At 39.5% G+C, this 21,193-nt stretch overlaps 1 protein-coding gene across 4 annotated transcripts in view; it reads left to right on the top strand.

Annotated features, from left to right (window-relative positions):
- The first annotated feature begins 3,635 nt into the window (after nucleotides 1-3,635).
- Nucleotides 3,636-21,193, top strand: part of HABP2 (hyaluronan binding protein 2) — a 32,206-nt gene continuing 14,648 nt past the window's right edge. For 2 of the 4 annotated variants that reach the window (XM_083741393.1, XM_083741394.1), the window contains exons 1-6: nucleotides 3,654-3,793; nucleotides 9,984-10,017; nucleotides 17,979-18,113; nucleotides 18,826-18,936; nucleotides 19,749-19,865; nucleotides 20,310-20,429. In XM_083741393.1, coding sequence (XP_083597519.1) covers nucleotides 3,725-3,793; nucleotides 9,984-10,017; nucleotides 17,979-18,113; nucleotides 18,826-18,936; nucleotides 19,749-19,865; nucleotides 20,310-20,429 — 586 coding nt within the window. In that variant the 5' untranslated portion in view covers nucleotides 3,654-3,724. Of the gene's footprint in view, nucleotides 3,794-9,983; nucleotides 10,018-17,978; nucleotides 18,114-18,825; nucleotides 18,937-19,748; nucleotides 19,866-20,309; nucleotides 20,430-21,193 lie in introns of all 4 variants that reach the window. The other 2 variants (XM_083741396.1, XM_083741395.1) reach the window with 2 other exon arrangements.

The following is a 21,193-nucleotide window of genomic DNA, read 5'->3' as shown; positions in this document are numbered from 1 at the left end:
AGGGAATTCTAGTAGAGAATTAATGTGGACAAAGTAAAAAGGACGTGTCATCCATTTCAAATCTGAATATTTTAGCCCTTCCAATATTTTACATGAATTTCTATCTATTCTGTTCCATTCAGCTGATACTTTCACTTGCTAAATGCCTACAAAATTTTGATTCAGTATTTCAGGTTTTTAAAAATCACCTCTAATCTTCAACTAAACTATCCGGTTAGGATACTCCTATAGAAACTGTCTTTGTACATCTCATGTAACCTACCTTTTGAACACTTCTATTTTGCCATTTCTATATGTACTTCAAAATCAATAGTATATATTATTCCATAATTTCCACCGCTGCTGCTACTATCACAGTTGTATCAAAGTTTGTTGAAGGCATTACACAAAATCATAAGCCGCAAAGATCTTCTGTGTCACACAGATCTTACAAATGCATTAGTATATATTTTTCAAAGGCACCTTGGCTGTTTTGTCATCCAAACCTCATTGACATTCACAACATTTCTGTAGGAACTGCTGTAGTTCAGTAGCTAGCATGCATGAAATGGAGTGAGTCACAGCCATGGGGGAGGGGGAGTCACTGACTGATTTCTCTCTCACTTTCTCAGATATGAAATGTAAAATGGTACCTTGTCACACCTATGCAGGGTAGCTCAGTTGGTAGAACATGGGGCACTTAATCACAGGGTTGTGAGTTCAACCCGCTTTCTGTACAAAACGATTCCTATGCTGAAGAGGGTTGCTCTAGATTACCCTTGTAGTTCCTTCCAACTCTACAACTCGTTGGTTCTATGATTCCATGACCTCTTTCAACAGCGTCTTAAAAAGCGTCTTAAAAAGCAACAACAAAGGTCCATATAGTTAAAGCTATGGTTTTCCCAGTAGTGATGTTTGGAAGTGAGAGCTGGACCATAAAGAAGGCTGATCGCCGAAGAATTGATGCTTTTGAATTATGGTGCTGGAGGAGACTCTTGAGAGTCCCATGGACTGCAAGAAGATCAAACCTATCCATTCTTAAGGAAATCAGCCCTGAGTGCTCACTGGAAGGACAGATCCTGAAGCTGAGGCTGCAATACTTTGGCTACCTCATGAGAAGAGAAGACTCCCTGTAAAAGACCATGATGTTGGGAAAGATTGAGGGCACAAGGAGAAGGGGACGACAGAAGACGAGATGGTTGGACAGTGTTCTCGAAGCTACCAGCATGAGTTTGATCAAACTGCGGGAGGCCGTGGAAGACAGGAGTGCCTGGCATGCTCTGGTCCATGGAGTCGCAAAGAGTCGGACACGACTAAACGACTTAACAACAAATTTCCCACATATCACTTTGTACTCTGCATATTTAGTTACCAAAGTCACAACAACTGAATGCTAGGATTGTAAATAGATCCTAGTCATGACTCAGGGAAATTTCACTCAATAATTTTTGAGGATCAAACATTTCTCCTGATCAACTGCCCAATGACCACCTTAACATAAGGCTGATTTATGATACATTTGCCCAACCTAATGCTTGCATAGTACAGACAAATCTGTGCAGTGTGACCAGTTTGGCCCACACATACAAGAAGCAGGATTTTTAACTATATTGGTATCAGCACGACATTATGTTTAGTGTGTACTATATTATTTTTGAAAAGAAGTCACTGAAGTGATGCACAAGGGCACATCTTAATAGAAAGCAAAGGAAGTGGCATCACCCAAATATGATCTATATTTCACTTGATCAAAGACTTTGTAGGGGGAAATAATTAAAAAGTAAAAGCCTTACGCAATGAGATTTAAAAGAAAACTTAGGAGGCTGACAAGATGCATCTGGCACAACTTCAAAGTCCTTCAAAGTACATATAATCAATGTTTGTCAATAGCAGTTTTGCATCCTTTAATTTATCTTTCATGGGTTTAAAGCATGTTGTTATTAGGATCCAGTCCACACTTTAATTCTGTTTGAGATTTGATGAATCAGGGCTTTATTAAAATTCAGTGCACCTCATCTTTGTCAAGGACAGATTACATAAAGCTGTGCTTTATTACATTCCTTTCATCTTCCTGTCTTTCTAGCTAGAGAAAGTTACCTTATTTATGGAAACTTTTGTAAGACTGCAAACACTGTTTGTCAGTGAGCACCTCCACATGAATATGTGTGCTAAGACCTGCGTGGATTAATACAAGAACATAATATAGCCATACTGGATTGACATAATGGTCCAGTGCCCTGTCTCTGACGGTGCCTGAATCAGGATCTTTCAAGAATCGTAACATTACAGAAGAATTACTTCATTCTCTGACAGTGCTTCTCATAATATATTCTGGGGAATATGAGTTCTTCAGTAGCTGATTTGGGGGGTTGGTTCTTCACACTGAGACAATGTGGACAAACATCCCTGGAAGAGAGCTTTCCTATCACTCTGTCCCAGTGGCCTCAACACTGTCAGCCGTTTTGACACCGTAGTGGCAGGAGAGATTGCTAGGGCAACAGTTGGAAAGCAGTTTAGAAGAGACTTGTTAAGGTTTAGATGGCCTGAAATGACTGGGGACTGGCCCAGTCATTGCTAACTCCTTTGCTTCAGTCTTGCCCATGGACATCAATGCATCACCTCACTGGTGCATCATTCAATGCATCTACTCAGAAGTCCCATTGTGTTCAAAGGGGCTTCATCCCTGGTACCTTGGTAGGTATGGCAATGCAGCTTTGAAAGTTTAAACAGAAAGGTAGGCTGTGAATGCTGGGCAAAGCAACCTTAAATGAGGGGCAGAGATGAGAAGACAGAGAGAGATTCTGTGGTGGAGAATCACCATGCCTATCAGTTTGCCTACTTGCTGCAGCCAGGGCAGGGCGAATGGGATTTTTAATTTCTCTTCCCATGGACTTTGGGGCGGCGGGGGGGGGGTGTTAATGAGTTGTAGGCCAATTTTATGGGTATACCAGAAAATTGGGAAGGGAGTTGGATCCAGTGGATCTGCCACCACACCTGACATACCCACTTTCCTGGAATGCCCCAGTATGCTCACCACCAGCAGAGGGACATGTATACTTGTAGAGTTCTTTTCAGGCATTGGGGTGTGGTGGGGGACACCCTGGCGGTGTAGCTGTCATCCTAAACTTGGATTTCCCTCTCTGCCAGCAGAGCTGCACTTATCCCATTTCTTTTTATTTTGGAATAATGTCTTAATGGTTGTTTTGATGATGTATGTGCTCCACCCTGGGGTCATTTTGTGAAGGTTGAGTTATAAATAGAAATATTAAATAAATAATGTTTTTTCGTTATATCAGCTGGCTGTAGGATTGCAGCCTTAAAAACAATAACTTAATAAAATATGTGCTTAATTTTGGTTGGGTTACGATCTTAGACAGCAAGGACATTTAGCTCCCCAAAGAAAAATGAAGACTTGAAGCAGCTCTTATATCTTACCGTGGACCTGCTACATCTCCCATTGTAGGAGTCAGATGACTGAAACTAGTGATAAATCCAGATGAAAAAGAATAAAGGTTGATAAATAAACAGCTGCATTGTCCCTTGATATATGCCATAGAGAAAGCTCAGATTGGGAAACTCTCTAGCAATAGTACTTCTTGGATCAGGATAATCAAAATGGAAAACGTAGTTAATAATTTGCAAGGCATAAACCTGTTCTCTAACTATTTAGATTGACTTAACGGGGGGAATTGGAAAGAACGAAAAGCTTGTTCACAAAAAGGGGGGAAGCTGTGTGAAAATAAGGATGGTTAACTCTTTTGTCTGTCTGTCGATTCTTCCCCTCATTGTCTTTGTTGGAAGAGCAACTGTTTGTGTAAGTATATCAATTTAAAGAACTTCTTTAATGTGGATTGATGAATTCATGTCAGAAGAATATCAGACTGCTCATAAAGCTGAGCTTTAGATCAGCAACCAAGCAAAATACATAGGAGAATTTTATGGATTTAATATTTATCAGAACATTATTGGGAAAATATGTTCCTAATCCAGTGGAAACATGGAAAAGGTTGGAAAAGGGACACATCACTTAAAAAATGTAAAATTAGTAAACACATTTTCCAGCTTTGGCATTTTCTGTTCCTGCTTCTTCCATGATTCTTTTTCTTTCTTCCTCAAAACAAAATCTGTATCTGTGAATGCCAATAATATATGCAAATTGTGGGTTGCTACTTGCTTTACAAGGTGCATCTTACATATTTTGTTTACTCCTGTCCAAAAAGTTGATCAACCACTGTCTGGAATTCAACATTCATGGAAATATAGGGTTTTCTTACTGAAAATCAATTAATGTTGCTAAAATGCAAAGTAATCACAGAGAAAGAGCACAGCAGAATATGCAGTGGGGTAGTTTTTAATAAAACATGGTGTTTCGTTGTAATTAATGTAATATGAACTTCTTGGAATAAATCCTGCCGGGAATGTGTTGTGATCACTTGATGGCAAATATGTTGTAAGCTGACTATATTCTTGGCCATGGAGGCCCTTTCCAAATAAGATGTGAGAAAACATCTGTTGCCAATGTAATTCAGTTATGAAATGTGTTGTGTGCTGGGGGACCTTGTGATCTAGGAGTAGGTGTATGACATGTTCTGGGTAGGGTTGCATTGAAAGTTCCGTCTAGAAGGCAGTAAACAATGACTGTGTGGGCAGGTTGACTTAGGGGTGCATGTAAGAGAGGAGGGGAATGAGAGAGAAAATGAATGGATGATAGATGAATTGGGTCATTTTGTTTGTGTGTGTGTGTGTGTGTGTATGTCAGCATGCAGAGGGTTGCAAGGCCAGCTGGCTAGCCCCAGCTGACTCATCTCCTTCCAGGTGTCCCACTGCAAAGACCCATCAGCCTCTGCTCAGATGTACATCAGCGACCCGGGTTTCAAAGCCAGGGCACACTATCTCAGCAGAGCGAACTGCACACAGAGAATAGGTGTGAGGCTTGTGGAAGCATACTACAACTACGGATTTATTAATCATAAATCAGGACAAAAAAATGTTGTCTCTCTTTGTCTTCTCAGAGAGGGGGGGGGGAGAGAGAGAAGCAAACGCTATACACACAATGGAAGTTCCCAGCATACTGTGCTGGAATGTAAACAGACATGTGACACGCAACAGTTCCATGTCTGCTCCTTAAGGTGGAATGGAAATCTCAACAGTGTGTATATATTCTGGGTGTTTGTGCCTGAAAGAGAGGATAGGTGTTTGACTTAATGGGTGGTAGTGGGATAGGGAGAGTGCGGGGAGGAGGGTGTTTGCATTTGATCCACCCAGTTTCAGTCCCACCCAACTACTCCAAGAGAATGCAGTCACTGACTAAATAATATTGATGTTTCCATTGCTGAATTAAGGAAGTATATAGCCTGAATGTATTTGACAGTACCAGCAGTTCATAACATTCAATCCAAGAAAAGTCATAGGTTTACGTCCTGGGGTTAAAGGTTATAGTACACACAGGGCATTAACAATGTCAAGTTTTCTCAGGACCAAGCCAGATGTGTGGGGAATGTAGCAGATATAAAGCAGCAGTGGGAATCTAACTCTTTACGCAATAAGAAGTGCACAGTTGTGGAGGAGAGCAGAATCTAGAACCATCTCCTCTCTTATTTCTCTGCTTTTAAGCAGCTTTTGACCAGTTTGGCTCTGACACTAGAGGTGGTGTTGCAAGTATGTAGAAAAAGCCTGAAAGCTGGTGCAATGAGGTACAGCAGAGGAAAAAGAGGCAGGTTTTGCTCCTTTCCTTACATGCTTTCTTTTCTGTTAAGTATAGACATACACACAAAAAAACTTGCTATGCGAACATGACAGACACATGTTTAGCCTGCACACAATCGGCACTATGTATACTTATTAGGAACTAAGCCCTGAACTTAGAACTTACTTCTGAGTAGAACTGCTTAAGAGTTGGCTGCAAACATTTACAAAAGGAGTTTGCTCTTTAAAAACGATCGCCAGGCATCTGTTCTGTGCATGCGAGAAAATGTCTTCTGTTCTGCTGCATTGTAACATATTAGTCTCTAGAGGGGGGAAGCAAGTTGCCAATTCAGCATTGTTCATTGATCAAGGAAACCCAATATGCTCTTTTTACAGGATGGGTCTGGGTCTGCCTGAAGCTACAGGATTGCAAAATGTCTTAGCTAGATGCATTAGCAAATGTTGCACTGATCTCTTATAGAGGGAAAAATTCTTTCTGACCCCTGAAGGCAATCAGCATATGCCCTGAAGCATGAGAGTTCCCTTACAGCTAAAGAGTCTTAATGGGCTTCCATAAGCTTTAAGTCGAGCTGCATAACCTGCATTCTCAGCACAGATAGCAAAAGGTTTGATGATGCAGAAATCTTGTGTCAGGCTCATCGGAAGGCCTGCCTCTTGAGCTGTAACCCAACAGGCTTTGCTGTCCCTGTCTAAATGGAATCTGCCCTGTCAAAGGGACCAAGTACGCAAGCTCAGCTAAAATGGTGCAAAAGGGTGTAAATTCTTGCCGTAAAATGAAATTAAATGGTCTGACTTTGGGATAGGGTGTGAGAGAGAACCGTAAACCTGGAGGTGCTACTACTTACAGGATATTTTTTTAAAAAATAAATGTTTCGCTCTATTTTGAATTCTACAATGTTTTTATGTAATTTTCTGATTCTTCAGCTTCTTTGTCACCCCCAAAGTAAGTCTCTAAGCCTTAAAATTGTTGAGCAAAGCAGGAAAAAGATGCTTCGGTGCTCAAGGCTACACTGTAATGTTACTGCAGCATCTGCCTCATTCACATGAAGGGGACTGGTGGTGAAATTTGGTTGTATTTTGATTTTACCTAATTTGCAGCCCCTGAAACAAAACCTGAAGAAAAACCAACTATCATTTGAAACTCTGTTTAGAATGGCTTTAAAGAACAACAACCAACCATCACTTTTCTGAATTTTGTAATGCAGTTCTCCAATGAAATAATGTGTTAAAAATTATGTATATTAGGCAGGCAGAAGTGGCTCATAGGGTGGGGTATAACTGCTATGCTAGTTCCCAACACTGCTGCTTAAAGGGAAGGGAGGCAGCAAGGAGGCTAGCATGGTGCAAAGGCACCAGCAGGAACCCTGGAATGGCCCTGCCAGTGTATTTGCACCATGGCCACTTCCTTGCTACCTCCCTGTAAGCAACAGCAACACAACTTCTGTGAAGCATCTGCTGAGCCACTTCTGTGGGTAGGAACTTGTGTTTGAATGGCACAGCAAGTTTTATTTTAATGCCAACAGCTGGGGGGGGGGGAGAAGGACCAACATGGCTATCCCTCTGGAAATACCTACAGTTTTGCCATTCTCTCTTATTGTTCCCCACCACTGTGGAATTGTTGTTTTTATTTAAGCAGTTTATAAATATGAAAAGGTTGGAAATATTTGTGGTGAAACTTACTTCCATTTTTCTTTTCCTCGGTTGCTATGAAAATACATTTTCTCTTTGCTTTGTATGGCAGACTGCTAAGCACTTTTCGGGTTTCATCTCTTATACAGTGGTACCTCGGGTTAAGAACTTAATTCATTCTGATGGTCTGTTCTTAACCTAAAACTGTTCTTAACCTGAGGTACCACTTTAGCTAATGGCACCTCCCGCTGCCACCGCACAATTTCTGTTCTCATCCTTAAGCAAAGTTCTTAACCCGAGGTACTATTTCTGGGTTAGCGGAGTCTGTAACCTGAAGCATCTGTAACCCGAAGCGTCTGTAACCTGAGGTACCACTGTAGTTCCAGACTGAAATGACCTATACTAGGGGAATTTGATTGCACGTATACAGGTGAATGTGTTACAGCACACAACTCTTAATTTTGCTGTTTTCATTGTATATTATGGCCTGATCCAGAACATGGAAAACTTGAGCATTTACCAGGACCCCAAAAACCAAAGAGACCAATTTTCTATGAGCGTAGCCATAATCTAACTGGACAAACAGCACTCTAAGGCTGTACATCCACTGTACATTTAATGCACATTTAAAGCACACCTAGCCCAAGAATCCTGGGAACTGTAGTTTAAGTGTGCTGAGAACTCTAGTCCTGTGAGTTGTAAACTACAATTCCCAGGATTTTTTTAGGGGGGGAGGCAGGAATCTGCATGGTGTTTGTGCAGCCTTAGAGGTCAGAGACACCTTGCACATTTTTAGAATTGAGGAGTAAGATAGAAATATACTGAATGAATGAATGAAATAGCACCAAATTCCAGGTGCTCAGAGTATTATTATTTTTCATTACCTGCGTCCTCCACAGGCTCTTTCAAACAAAAATACACCAAACTCTCTAGGGTACAAATTATTCTCTGTAATCTTTGGCTTCTTTTTACCTGAGCAGCACTGTACTTTGGAAAACGTCCCGCATGTTGTCAGGTGAAATTAAGATAATTCCAAGTTTTGACATTTTGAACTGCAACCATTTTTCAAATAAAATTCCAATATATTAATATAGGCTCATGAATCTCAAAATGATTCTAAAAACAGTTGTTCATTGCATTTTTGAATTAAGTGTTTTTGTCATTGGTTTCCTGAAATAGTGCATTAAAATAAAGCTCCCGAAAGTCTCTCAAACTTCAGAATGAATGTTGTCTCAGCTGTTTACAGAATTAGCATGTATATTATACAAGATTATACACAATTATGGTATTTAGCATGTTTGTCCCTTAATAAAAAGGCAGTATCTAGCTATGCTGGATAGGAGAAACAATTGGTTTTGTGAAATACAGTATCAGTACCTATTTTTCGTTTCCTTTCAAACTTTGAAAGACAAGCCCTCCCTCTTCTGGCTACGTAGAACATAACAAGCAAAAAAGAAATGGACAAGCAAATGAAAGATTGCAAGCTTTAAATGGTGGCATGTGTACTAGCTTGTAGTTCAGTAGTAAAATACTGGTTATATATATTCAGGAGCATGCTGAATTTATATACAAGAGTAGCAAGCAAGTGGTAGATGTCTTAACTTGCGCAGTTAAGCATTCTAGGTGGCTTTAACATGGACTCGGGCGGTGCTGTGGTCTAAACCACAGAGCCTATAGGGCTTGCCAATCAGAAGGTCGGTGGTTTGAATCCCTGCGACGGGGTGAGCTCCTGTTGCTCTGCCCCAGCTCCTGCCAACCTAGCAGTTCGAAAGCACATCATAGTGCAAGTAGATAAATAGGTACCGCTCTGGCGGGAAGGTAAATGGCGTTTCTGTGCGCTGCTCTGGTTCGCCAGAAGCGGCTTAGTCATACTGTCCACATGACCGAGAAGCTGTACGCCGGCTCCCTTGGCCAATAAAGTGAGATGAGCGCCACAACCCCAGAGTCGGCCACGACTGGACCTGATGGTCAGGGGTCCCTTTACCTTTACTATAACACAGAGTAAAACAAGCCCAATAGTTATTTCTTCTCCTAAGGCCCCCTGGAAACTGTAGTTATCCCCTCCTTAAGGTGTTTTCCTTAAAGTTGCATTTGTGTATGTATTTATTGCATTTGTGTATTTATTTATTGCATTTATTTCATTTGTATATGTATTTATTATACCCGGCTAAGCAGTTCTCCCCAGGTCTAGTGCTGATACTTTCCTCATGTTTATGGATAGTGTCATTTTGAATTAATCAGCACTCAAAGAATGAGTTCAATATTAGTATTCACTATTCATGGGAAGGACTATAAAGCATTTCAGAGAAGTAGAGCCCTAGAAATCTAAATCTGTCTCTCTTCTCCCCTCTCAAATGATCTATCCATTGTCCAGCAGAGATTCTCCACAAAACATAAAGTATTTGTTGAGTTTGTGAGCTGCTTTTAAAATTGTTAAGAGAAAGCTGCATAGAGACGATTTTAGATAAATAAATGTGCAACTTCGTCCTTGAAAACTGCACAATATTACCGTCTGCATTGTTCAAATGCATTTGCTTTGAGTAACGAGGAAGGGTTTAGGATAATCCAATTTCCAAATGGAGCAGCTTTATTAAAAGGACTTCCCAGGCAGTGCCTAAAATCTGACTTAGTTGGCTTTATACATGTCCATTTTTCTTCTTCTCTTGCAGCTTTCTTATATCCTGTCATTTGACCAGCAAGCTGGTAAGCAATACAACTTCTTCTTTTCCCTTTGTGGCAAATACTTCAGAACATCTGCACTATCATATAGCTAAGGAGGCTATAACTTAACTGAGCAAGAAGCATAATTGGAGGTTTGATTTTAAGCAGCTTAGCAAATCCACTGATTCTGGTGGAATAAGACTTGAAACTTTTGCTGGCAGTGTGGAAAATTAACAGCACAATCCTATGCATGTCCTTTTTCAACTGCTCTTTTAAGTGGAGATTTTTTTATTCTAGGCTGTATTTGCTCTGGGTTGCATCCAGCGCAATGCAGGGAGATTGCCCCTTCTCTCCTTTCTCGGGTGCCCTCAAAATCTGCTCTGGAGGATCCTCCAATCCTCTGGAATAGATTTTGGGGGTTGGGGCGGTAAGCGCTGTAGGGGAAAGAAGGAGGGGAAAATTTGGTTTCACAGACAGAAATCTGCTGCACTAGCAGAACAACAGCACTGAATATAACCTATTGGGTTTGAAATTGTCTTTATAGGAAATTGTTTGAATTTGTTTTTTATATATCAAATTGTTTTACATATATTTCTATTACTGATGTTTCTATTGTTCATTTACTCTGAGATGTTTCACAGGAAATGATTCCTAAATGGGAATAAATAAGTAAATAAATGTCTACTCGGAAGTCAGTCCCATCGAGTTCAATACGGCATACTTCTGAGTAGACATGTATTGGAGAATACTGAACATTATATTCTGGTGGTTGGTAAGTCTGACGCAAAAGCATTAATGAATTAATAGGAGATAAAATGTTATGGAAAGTGATCTGCTTTACTTCCTGTATTAAAGTTAACAGAGTTTGGAATAAATTTATGTCAAAAACTATGTAATACTTCTCTGAGGCGCCCTTCACATACTATGAAAAATATGTTTATACAAAAAGCATCAATCTTTACATTATTTTGGAATGACATTAAAATATAAGGTTGGGCCATCATTTTCTATTTGTCATCTTGTACTTTTTGAAAACTATATTATACAAAATGGTACAGCTTTGTACAGCTGGAGACCTTTACTAACCTTAGAAATAAACAGTCCAACTTCTTGGACTAGGGATGGAGAAGAAATTCTACTCAGTTACTATTTAAAGGCAAGCCTAAGTAATTCAAAACAGTATAATAACTGAAATCCTTCAAAATTCACACTCTGAATTTTGCAATGCAGTTGTCCAATCAAATAATGTGTGCAAAAATGGAAACAGTAGGGTAAAATAAGCATCAAAAAGCATATTTTAGTGAAAATAATATACACAAAAGCATTGTATTGGGGGGACATTGCTTTGCAAAAATGGGTCTATGAGGATAAATTTGTGCTAAAAAGCTGGTGAATTTTCATGAAGACTTAGTAAATAAAGGAACTCCAAGGTGGCACAGGCTTCATTGGGATGGTTCAGAGATATAACAGCAGTTCTGTATGGTAGAGTGGTTCTTTTCTCTGGAACAGGGTTTCTATAAATGAATGAATCAGAGAGTATTGATCAGAAATTCACTAATTGATTCACAGCTCAAACAACATACAAAAATGCAGATGAAAGTATAAGCAGTTTAAAAGATCGTCCAAGTCCTCAAAGCTAATTTCAAGCTTTTAAAGTCAATCTCTGCCTATCAACTACAGTAACAGAGAGGAGGGTCTTTTTTGTACTACACAGAAGAAAGTTATGCTTTGAAAATACATGTAGGATGTCTCATTTAATTTTGTGTAATAGTCACATTTCAGTGACAAATGTCAAATCACTGCATCTTTAAGTGTGTTAAGATTTTTCTGCATTTACAGAGAATGAAGGCTGTGATTCTGTAATATGTTAAAATAAGCCAATGTATCAGAATTTGAGTGTTAATTATGTGCTTAGATATTTTTTTAAAAAACAATGTTGCTTTTACTTTACAAAACCAATGGCTTGTTATGAATAATTTAAATGAATGGAACAGACACACTTCTTAAATAAAAGATATTAGATCCACAAAGTTATTTAGTACAGTACTGAGGAACTAGTGTAGAGGAGTAATAAAAAATGTTTCATGGAATGTATTCCAATTTGCCTTCATGTGTGAAGGTCAATTTCACCTTACAGTAAAAAGAGGATTTTTATTTTTCGCAATAAAACCCTAGCTTGGCAACAGAATTTATGCCAAAGGGAAAAACCAAGGAACTGAGGTGCAATCCTGCACACACTGTGGAGTAAGTCCATTTTAAAAAATTAGATTTATATGGTCATAACTTGAGTGAAACGCTATTAAGTAGTGTACATATGATACTACACTGAGACATTCTCAAGGTCATTTGCAAGAGGTAAAATATAAGGAGATGTCCCTGTAAAGGGGAAGGAGAAGACAACTATGAAGAAGGAACAGTCTTCCTATCATTAGCAGACAATATGGTGGGATACCACTGTTTTGCTGCTGCATACCGGAAGGTAGAGGGAGAGGGGGAGACAGAAACAGGGGCACCAGTTGAGCCAATCTGGTGCTCCTGCCATTATATACTGACCTCACTGCCCTCTCACTCCTCCTCCTAAACCTCCCAGGATGTAGCAGTGGTGCAGTAAACCAAAGGTCAGGTGAGTGTCAGCATTCCACCATGCTGTCTATTGATTCATATTTATCGCTACTGCCTGAGGTAAAACTACTAAGCAGGACCTACCTTTGTATAGCTTAAAAAACAGGTTGCAATTTCCCCCAATCACTTTATGCTAAAAACATGAGGGAACGTCGTCATCTTGGGTAACTATATGATTCACACATTCAAGTTCTTCCTGTCCAAAAGAATCCTTATTGAAACCTAATCCTTCTGCAGTTTGACTCAGGGCTGGTTTACATTTTATGGCTGTCATGTGGAAGCTACTGTAGTCATTCTACAGTGGTGCCTTGGTTGTCAAACGTAATCCACTCCAGACCACCATTCGACTTCTGAAACATTTGACAACCAAAGCGCAATGGGCGGTCAGCAAATGCAATTGAGAAAATTGAGAAACATGCCTCGGAAGCCGTTCGACTTCTGAGGCGGGTTCAAAAATGAAATCATTCACTTCCGGGATTTCAGTGAAAACCAAAACATTATACTTCCGAGGCGCTGGAAAACTGAGGTACCACTGTGTATGGTGCCTGATATCACAAAGCAAGGCAGTTTTGTTCAGAAGCTCATCAAATAGATAAGGGAAGGAGTTTTTTCTTGCCATACCAATGAAAATGTTCCAAGAGGAAAGTTTAACTGCCGTGGTGAAATCATCTACTCATTTGTGAGCACATTAGTGGATGCCACACAGAACCAGTGACTTTCATGTGATACTGCCATGTGTAAACAGTTGCCATAATAATGTACCTATATTTCACAATAAATTCATAGGTTCATCATGCTTATTAGAGATGTGCAACTGATACAGCTGGCTCCTGAATTGATTCCGGACAATTTGGACAAAAACTTTGCTTGTTAAATGCAAATGGACATTGTTTGCCCAGATATATACTCTTCCCTTATCTTAATACCCATTTGTACCTTCAATAGTAAAGTGGTAAATTAGGCAAGTATAGTGTTTTTAATCTTATAAAGTTATACCCATTATTAACACCTTAAATGAATTTCTAGCTTTAAAGATAGTATTTTTATTTTCTACCTGACTGTGGAAGTCTGGTGAGATTGGCTGCTCCTAAACTGGCATTTTAAATTAGTTCAGGCTCCTTGAAGTGACTTCGGTTAGAAGCTAATCCTTACATTTCCTAGGAACAATGTGAAAAAGGAATAATCTTCCCCATGAAAATGTTGTATTTTACCCCATCTCTGGAGAACTGTTGTTCTGTCATGTGTATATCTGAATCCTATCAATTTTTATGTTTTAGAATCAGCTCAGCATAGTGCCATCACTATGTAGAGCTAGACATAGAGACAGAAGTATTTTAAAACTTTTTGTGTGTGTTTTATGAGGTCTGCTCTATTTCAGCTTTTCCTATCTCTCTAAAGATTAGCAATTAAAATACACAAGAGGGACTTGTTGAAAATATTAACATATCAAAGTGCTCCTATTCAGGGTGCCAGACACGCTCATTTGGATGATACTCAATTTCATTTTCCGTCCTCCATTTTCTCCACCCACCCCACCAGTCAGCCAGCATTCTGTATCCACTCAACATGCTCATTTTTTCACTGGGCTGCTTTGGGAATCTATCCTGACATAACTTTTCTAAATGCTTTTTGTACATCTGCAACCTTTAGTGTTCCCCCAAGCCTATGGGTGCCTCTCTCTTTTGTACGTCTACTGCTGTTTTGGCTATGTAGGGATCCACACTTAAAGAACATGTTTCCTATTAGTATATAGGATCCCTGGACTCATATACCATAGACTGGTGTCATTCTGCAAGTTCAAACTCACCCAGTGAACCTAAATGTTTTGAAACATTGCTGACTGTAAGAGGATTAGGTATAGGACCCACCTACTTCCAAGAAAATTGCTGGGTGGGGAGGAGGCAAGCTATTACCTCCCTTGCTAAAGATTATATTATTCTCTGTACATTTTTACCATATAAAGATAAAGAGAGGAGCACTGGAAGCTGACAAATGTCTGAGATATGCCTCAGGAGTAACCTCAGTCTGAGCACATGACTCTGTAAAAAGTGGGAACCTCCAGTCCCATCAGGTGGAGTGTTCAGTGGCCATTCTATAACCTAAAATAGATTATCAGGCCACATTCAGGCTAGCAAACAAATGGTATGGCCACTTAACTACTTTCACTTCAAAATTCACAGTTAAACAGAAGAAGAAGAAAACTGTAGGGCTTGGAGCAGAAAGCCTGGAGCCCTACTTATGTAGTTTTTTAATGTCTGAAATAATGTAGGAGGGTGTATCAAAAATGAATGAATCAAAAATGACTTTCATTGAAATTTACCTGCTCAAAGAGAAGATTTGTTTTGATGATAATTATCAACCCTGAAGAAGGATTTTTATTCAAAACTCATTGGGAGTCTCAAATATTGACTCACAATGTTACCTTTCTGTCATTGTTGAAGATTAAAGTCCATATCTGGGAGCCAGTTACTACCAATGTTCAAAGGGGCTTCACTTGTCCCTTTCAAAAAAAGTAAACCTCACACCTATATTGGCAAGTTACGTATATTATCTTATAAGTGCATGCTATCCATTTCTAATGTTTGTTCATGATATCTATTCATAGGCTTCCTATTGGAGTGATTAATGACTTCTCTATGTGTGTAATCATAGATTTAGAACTAGATTAAGCAGACACAGCAGATTGTTCCTGTCAAAATTAGCTGACTGAAATGGTCTGAACCCAGATATAAACTTCTCTCTGCTTCTGCCAGCTTTGTGGGTTGAATTTTCATTAGCAATTACTGAACAAAATGATCCAAATAGAAATGTTCACAGAAAGAGGAACAAAGAAAGACCAACAACTGTGTGAAACATACTGAAATAGAAGTTCTGAATGGCAGGTGCTATCATGCAGCTGGCTCAAATGATGTCACCCAACATTTCATCAGGAACTAAGAAACGCAAGTTAGACAAAAAATAATAATAATCAAGGAGAAGTCCTCAAGGGGGGAGAAACTATCAAGATGGCCTCAAAGGATCCAAAAATGGATCCTTTGTTCAGAAAAGGGGAAAAGTCCTGTTTGTTTCATCTGTACTGTAGAATGTCTGGATGACATGCAGATGTTAAAAGTACATGTGGAGCCAAAGGCACCTTCACTTAGATGAAGTTTAATAAATAAACAGAGGAAAATCTAACTTCTTGAAAATCCTCCCACGCGATGTCAGCTTGAAGTCTCCCTTTGGTTTCCTCTGCTTTTCTATTGTATCACATTAAAGTTTATTTGCTCAGTGAAGACAATGGCCTTATCTTGGAATGAGATCCTTATTCCTCCGCCCGGCGTGCACTCCTGCAGCACTTTCACATTGCAAAGACTCAACTCTTGTGAAATAATGAGCGAAGAAAAGAAGTCTTGACTTGACATAACGATAAATGAGGTGAAACTTTTTTTTCCTTTTTTTTTTGCCGTCAAGATACCAGGGTTGGCACATAGAAAAAAAGAAAGTACTATTTTAATATGAAATATAAAGCATCCATTGTACAAAAAGTATTTTTTTTTCATCAGAAGCAAAGGAAGAATAAAGATAAAGGCTGCAACAGAATGAATGAGTTGAGAAAACTAAGATAATACCGTTGATAATCAGTTCAAGGCAAAGCGCTATCCACCAGGCCATCGGCCCAGCCCTAGGGGAGAGCTTTTAAAAGTGTCCCTGTATGCTTTTTCGCTCTCCTCATTACCATACCTGCTCTTTGAAACTCACCGGTGGTTCCAACAAACTGCAGTGACACCTGCCGGAAAGAGCGGTTGACCCGTCTTAATCAACTACTTCTGTGAAAAGTCTATGGAAAGAACTGCCGTCCCATCTTCACTTTGCTGTTCTGAAAGCTATTTGTCAATGGGTATCCTGAGAGCCATGGCTATGAACAAAGATCTGTTTCTGTGCATTGGAAATGTGGCACCATGATCAAAGCTAAGGAGAATCTCCCACTTGTTCCCTTTGTTCGTGAATATGCCCCTTCTCTTATGCGGCTACGAAGACTGGAATAATTATCTGTACTTTATCGTACTACTTGTATTCTAGTAGTGTGATTTCGGCAGTCCCTGAGTGGGATTGGGACCCTAAAGCAGTCTATATACTTTTTCCTGGCCCAAAGACCATTAGCAAAGTTGCAGTGACCTTGCAGGAGTGTGCGAGTAGTCTCGACTTATGTGGGGGATAAAAATATGCTGGCTGGACAATGCAGGTAAAGAAAATAAATGAGCATTAAAAGTTGCAATGTAAGTGCTAAAACCAACAGAAGCTTTGTCATAGACTGGGATGGAATATGAACTGCATCCTATGATGGAACTGTGTTCTTCAGCCATCTGCTAGGCAGACTAAAAAATATACAGATATAAATATTTAGGATAAGATTGCTGTTTAAATGGAGGTTTCAAAATGTCACATTCTTTGTTGAAATGCCATTTTAAATAAAAATTGTAAATATATATTTTATGTGTAAGTACCATTGTTTTGAGCAGATCAGGTTGGTAAATGCCCATGTCTTCAGTCATCACAAGTGTGTTTGCAACTGCATGCACATTCACATGACCATAAGACTAAAGCCCACTTCCAAAGATACAATTGAAATTGCCACATTAATTCTGTATGATGAGTATTTTCTTTTTATAAGCTCTCAAAACTGCTATCTATTTATAACACATTCCTGTGAGCTCTAGTTATTAGGAATTCACCAGAAAGGATAAATATACTATATAAAGGATATATAAATATCAAATAATAAAGACAAATATTTAAACAAAGGATGTGCCATAGAAAACTGACACGGTAAGAATGAGCTTGTGTGACTTCATCATGTTCAGTATTGTGAGAATTGAACTGGAGTTCCATTGTTCCCTATGGGATGCAATTAGATACATTGTCTCAGTGGCAAAATAATTAGTCTGGATAATGACCTCTAGTGTGGAAGATTTAAGGTCAGAACCCTGCTCAGCCATAAAACACATTTTGTAGCCTAGGACATATCATTTTCTCTGAATCTCATCTTCTGTTGTAAAGGTAAAATAAATTAAGGATGTATTGATCACCTGGCCTGAGCCTACAGCGATGATGGGAAGAAAAATTTAAAATCACCTGGACTTTATGTATTGCATTTATTTTTTTTATTACATGTATATTCTGTCTTTCCTCCAAGGAAAGTGCCAATGCCCCAATGTTATCTCCAGATCAACCAACCTTTGAGGTAGATTAAGCTTAGAGATAGCAACTGGCCCAAGCTCATTCAAATGTAGTAGGACCTCTTATAGAAAAAGTGCTTCCAGTTACTTCCGAGGTCTGCTACATAAGTAAGTATTTTCTGAAATACTTCTCGAAATGCTATTTCATAATTCACGTAGTAGTATGGTCTATAGGTGCAGCTGACAGCTATTACTATGAATACATCGATGAAGATGCACAGCCAATGCAAGATAATACCAGATATGACCTCCCTGCTATACATCCTGACTGGTTTCATGAATACGTCAGTTATGAAGGTATTTTACTGGGTCACACTTTGTGATGGGGAAGTGTGGGGTTGGGGAGAATTGAAAACTATTTCCAGGGTAACAGGAATTGCTATACTGGTTGTTATTAGTGGATTGTCTATTGTTGTAATACTGTAGTAAAGGATCTAAACTTCATCTACTGACAGAACAAATTCAGACTCTGCAACTCACTTTGGATTCTAGCAACTTTTAAATAGCTTCATTCTTTTCAACTTAAGTTCCATCTATACTTGTAAAACAGAGAGATGTGAGATATAGTTATTTCTGTGTTGATACAGCTCCCAAGATCCAGCAACTTTTATTATGAATATGAGCTCATCTGTGTCCTTTTATAATTAGCATGGGGTGCTACACCATGGTTTATGTCATATGTAGAAAATCTGAATGAAGGAAACCCTTATATTTTCCACAAAATGTCCGATACTTTTCTGAGATTGTATAGAGCTCTATCTAGAGATGGCTAGTGATCTACTATGTGTTCTATGCTTGTTCCACTATTTGACTGTCCATACTAGTTGACACCTGCAATCTAGATGTCCTCTGTGTAAACCAACCATTTTGGCAAATATTATTGGCTTGAACTGACTGTTAAAATAATAAACTGGGTAATCCAATCCATGACTGCTTTTAGAAAACCTTAGTTGCACACATGCAGCAAGCTAATTGTAAAATAAGCTTCAGCTTTCCACTCCCTGTCTAGAAAACCCATGCCTGGAGATGCCATGCCAGAATAATGGTGTATGTGAAAGGAAAAGAAACAGGTATACATGTCGCTGCCCCGAGCCATATGAAGGGTCTAAGTGTGAGAATGGTAAGCAGAATTTTCATAGTGTTAGATAAAGCTGAGTGGGACTTTCAAGGAACTTGATAGCTACTTTATTTGAATTGTTATGGTCACAAGTGCATACTTACTGTATTTGTTTTGGACAGAAAATATTTTATTGGCATTCCAGCTTAATAAGATAGTATGGTTTTACTGCAAATTTAGGAGACTTGCCAGGAGCTTCAAGCTTAGATCTATAGGGGTTTTTTTTATTCTATTGTGTTTGTCACATTCCCCTCACCACAAAAAAAGAAAAATCACAAAAAAAAGAAATCCCCAGTGCTGATCTCCAACATATATAAAAAGTCACCTATATATATTTGTTGACTATATTTCTTTGGTTGTGGGTGGTTGCTGTCTTCAATGAACTTCATAATAATGTACTCAGATGTGGTAGACTATATACTCCTTACTTTATTCAGCTGAATGCTTCAAGCTCTTGCCATGCAAAATCAGGTCCACAGAAGGATCAAGGCTAGAAAGGAAATGGAAGGGATCCAAACCACAAAGAGCAAAGACATAGTCCTAGAATAATCTTCATCAACCTCGTACCCTCCAGGTTTTCATAAGTCCCAGGCACCAGGCTGGTGAAAGCTGCCCTAGAAAACAAATGATAATGCCTGGCTTTTTGGGGTGGCAGCAGAGGGATGGTATTTATGGTTTCACAGAGATAGGAGCAAGGACCATGGAAACGTTTATTGGGAAGGCTTCCGAGTAAAGACACAGAGTTTGACAATGAATGAACTATAGAGAGATAACCTTAACACACTTGTCCATTTTATCTATATCATGCAACATAGTGAAAAACACATGTGAAAGGATCAACTGCAATAGAGGAGATTGCCTTATAAGCTTAAGAGCTCCTTATTATAGATGCCATTGCAAACACCCCTACAAAGCACCGTTCTGTGACAAAGGTGAGTACCAAACTTGAGGGATATGGTTACTATCAGACATTTGTCTTACTGCTACCCTATATGCCTAAGAATGAACCAAAGAATGAATCATCACCTTTGATCTCCAAATTTGCTCTCCAAATTGTGGCAGTTGCTGCCTATTCTGTTAGTATTTCTAAAATTCATACAGAAGTACTTCCTCCTTTTTACAAGGGGCTCAAGAAGGCTAGGGTGAAGCTATCTCACTGTGTAGGGATGATTGTAGGGAGAGTGATAGCACCACCTGGTGAGCTTTGATGAAGAATTTGACGGTGGGCTTCCCACATGCATACCTGTGCCACTATGCTTTGCTTTGCTTTCCTTTTCTGCCTATAAAAGTATTTCTTCCTGGTTAGCGCTTTGTTCATGCAAGCTATGAATCTTACTTAAATGCTCTGTTTTGTTTTGTTTTCTGGAAACTAACAGCACAGTCATCTTGCCGACCAAATCCTTGCAAAAATGGGGGCATCTGTCAACGGCATCGGATAAGGTCCAAGTTCAGCTGCAAGTGTCCTGAGCCATTCAAAGGAAGGCTTTGCGAAATAGGTGAGGGATCCAGTTCTGGCCTTTTGGCTATTTTCCTACGGATTTACCAAGAACAGGGATCTGTGAATGCCTCTAAGCACATATTACCGTGCTGCAGAATTTGGCACATGGAAGTGGTTTGGTCCTTATCCTTGTTGCCATTGGCATGCAGGAAGTAGATTCAAGATGCCCAGATTTGCACTTTTACGAAAGCCGAAGGTCAAAACAACAAATTGAGCTATAAATGAAGGAGGAAATGGGGAAGGAATCTGCTTAAACGTTGTTAGGTTGGGTCTGCTTAGATGAAATGAGAATCACTGTGAGATAGTCGGTCAGATCCACAGCATACATTTAAAGCACATTTATACCAGCTTTATCGGTTGATGGACAGCCACCCTGACTCAGCCCCAGACACACTGACCAGATGCTTGGAAGCTGTGGCTGGATGGCTGCGTGGGAGCCGGTTAAAGTTAAATCCTTCGAAGACAGAGGTCCTCTGGCTGGGTCAGGACAACATGGGGTTGGGGGGCCAACTCTCATCTCTTGTGGGGGCTCAATTTGTGCCAGTGCCTTCTATCAAGAGTTTGGGTACAACCTTAGACGCTCCCTTTCTATGGAGGCACAGGTTACAACCACAGCAAAGGTGGCATTTTTCCATCTCCACCGTATTAAGCAGTTGGTCCTTTACCTTTCTCGCCCTGATCTGGCCATAGTCATCCATGCAACGGTCACCTCCAGGATTGATTATTGTATCTCACTCCACACGGGGCTGCCCTTGAAGCTGA

Source organism: Podarcis gaigeae (genome assembly GCF_964106915.1).
Source record: "Podarcis gaigeae genome assembly, chromosome: 5".
NCBI classification, from domain to species: domain Eukaryota; kingdom Metazoa; phylum Chordata; class Lepidosauria; order Squamata; family Lacertidae; genus Podarcis; species Podarcis gaigeae.
This window is presented reverse-complemented; position numbering and strand designations above follow the sequence as displayed.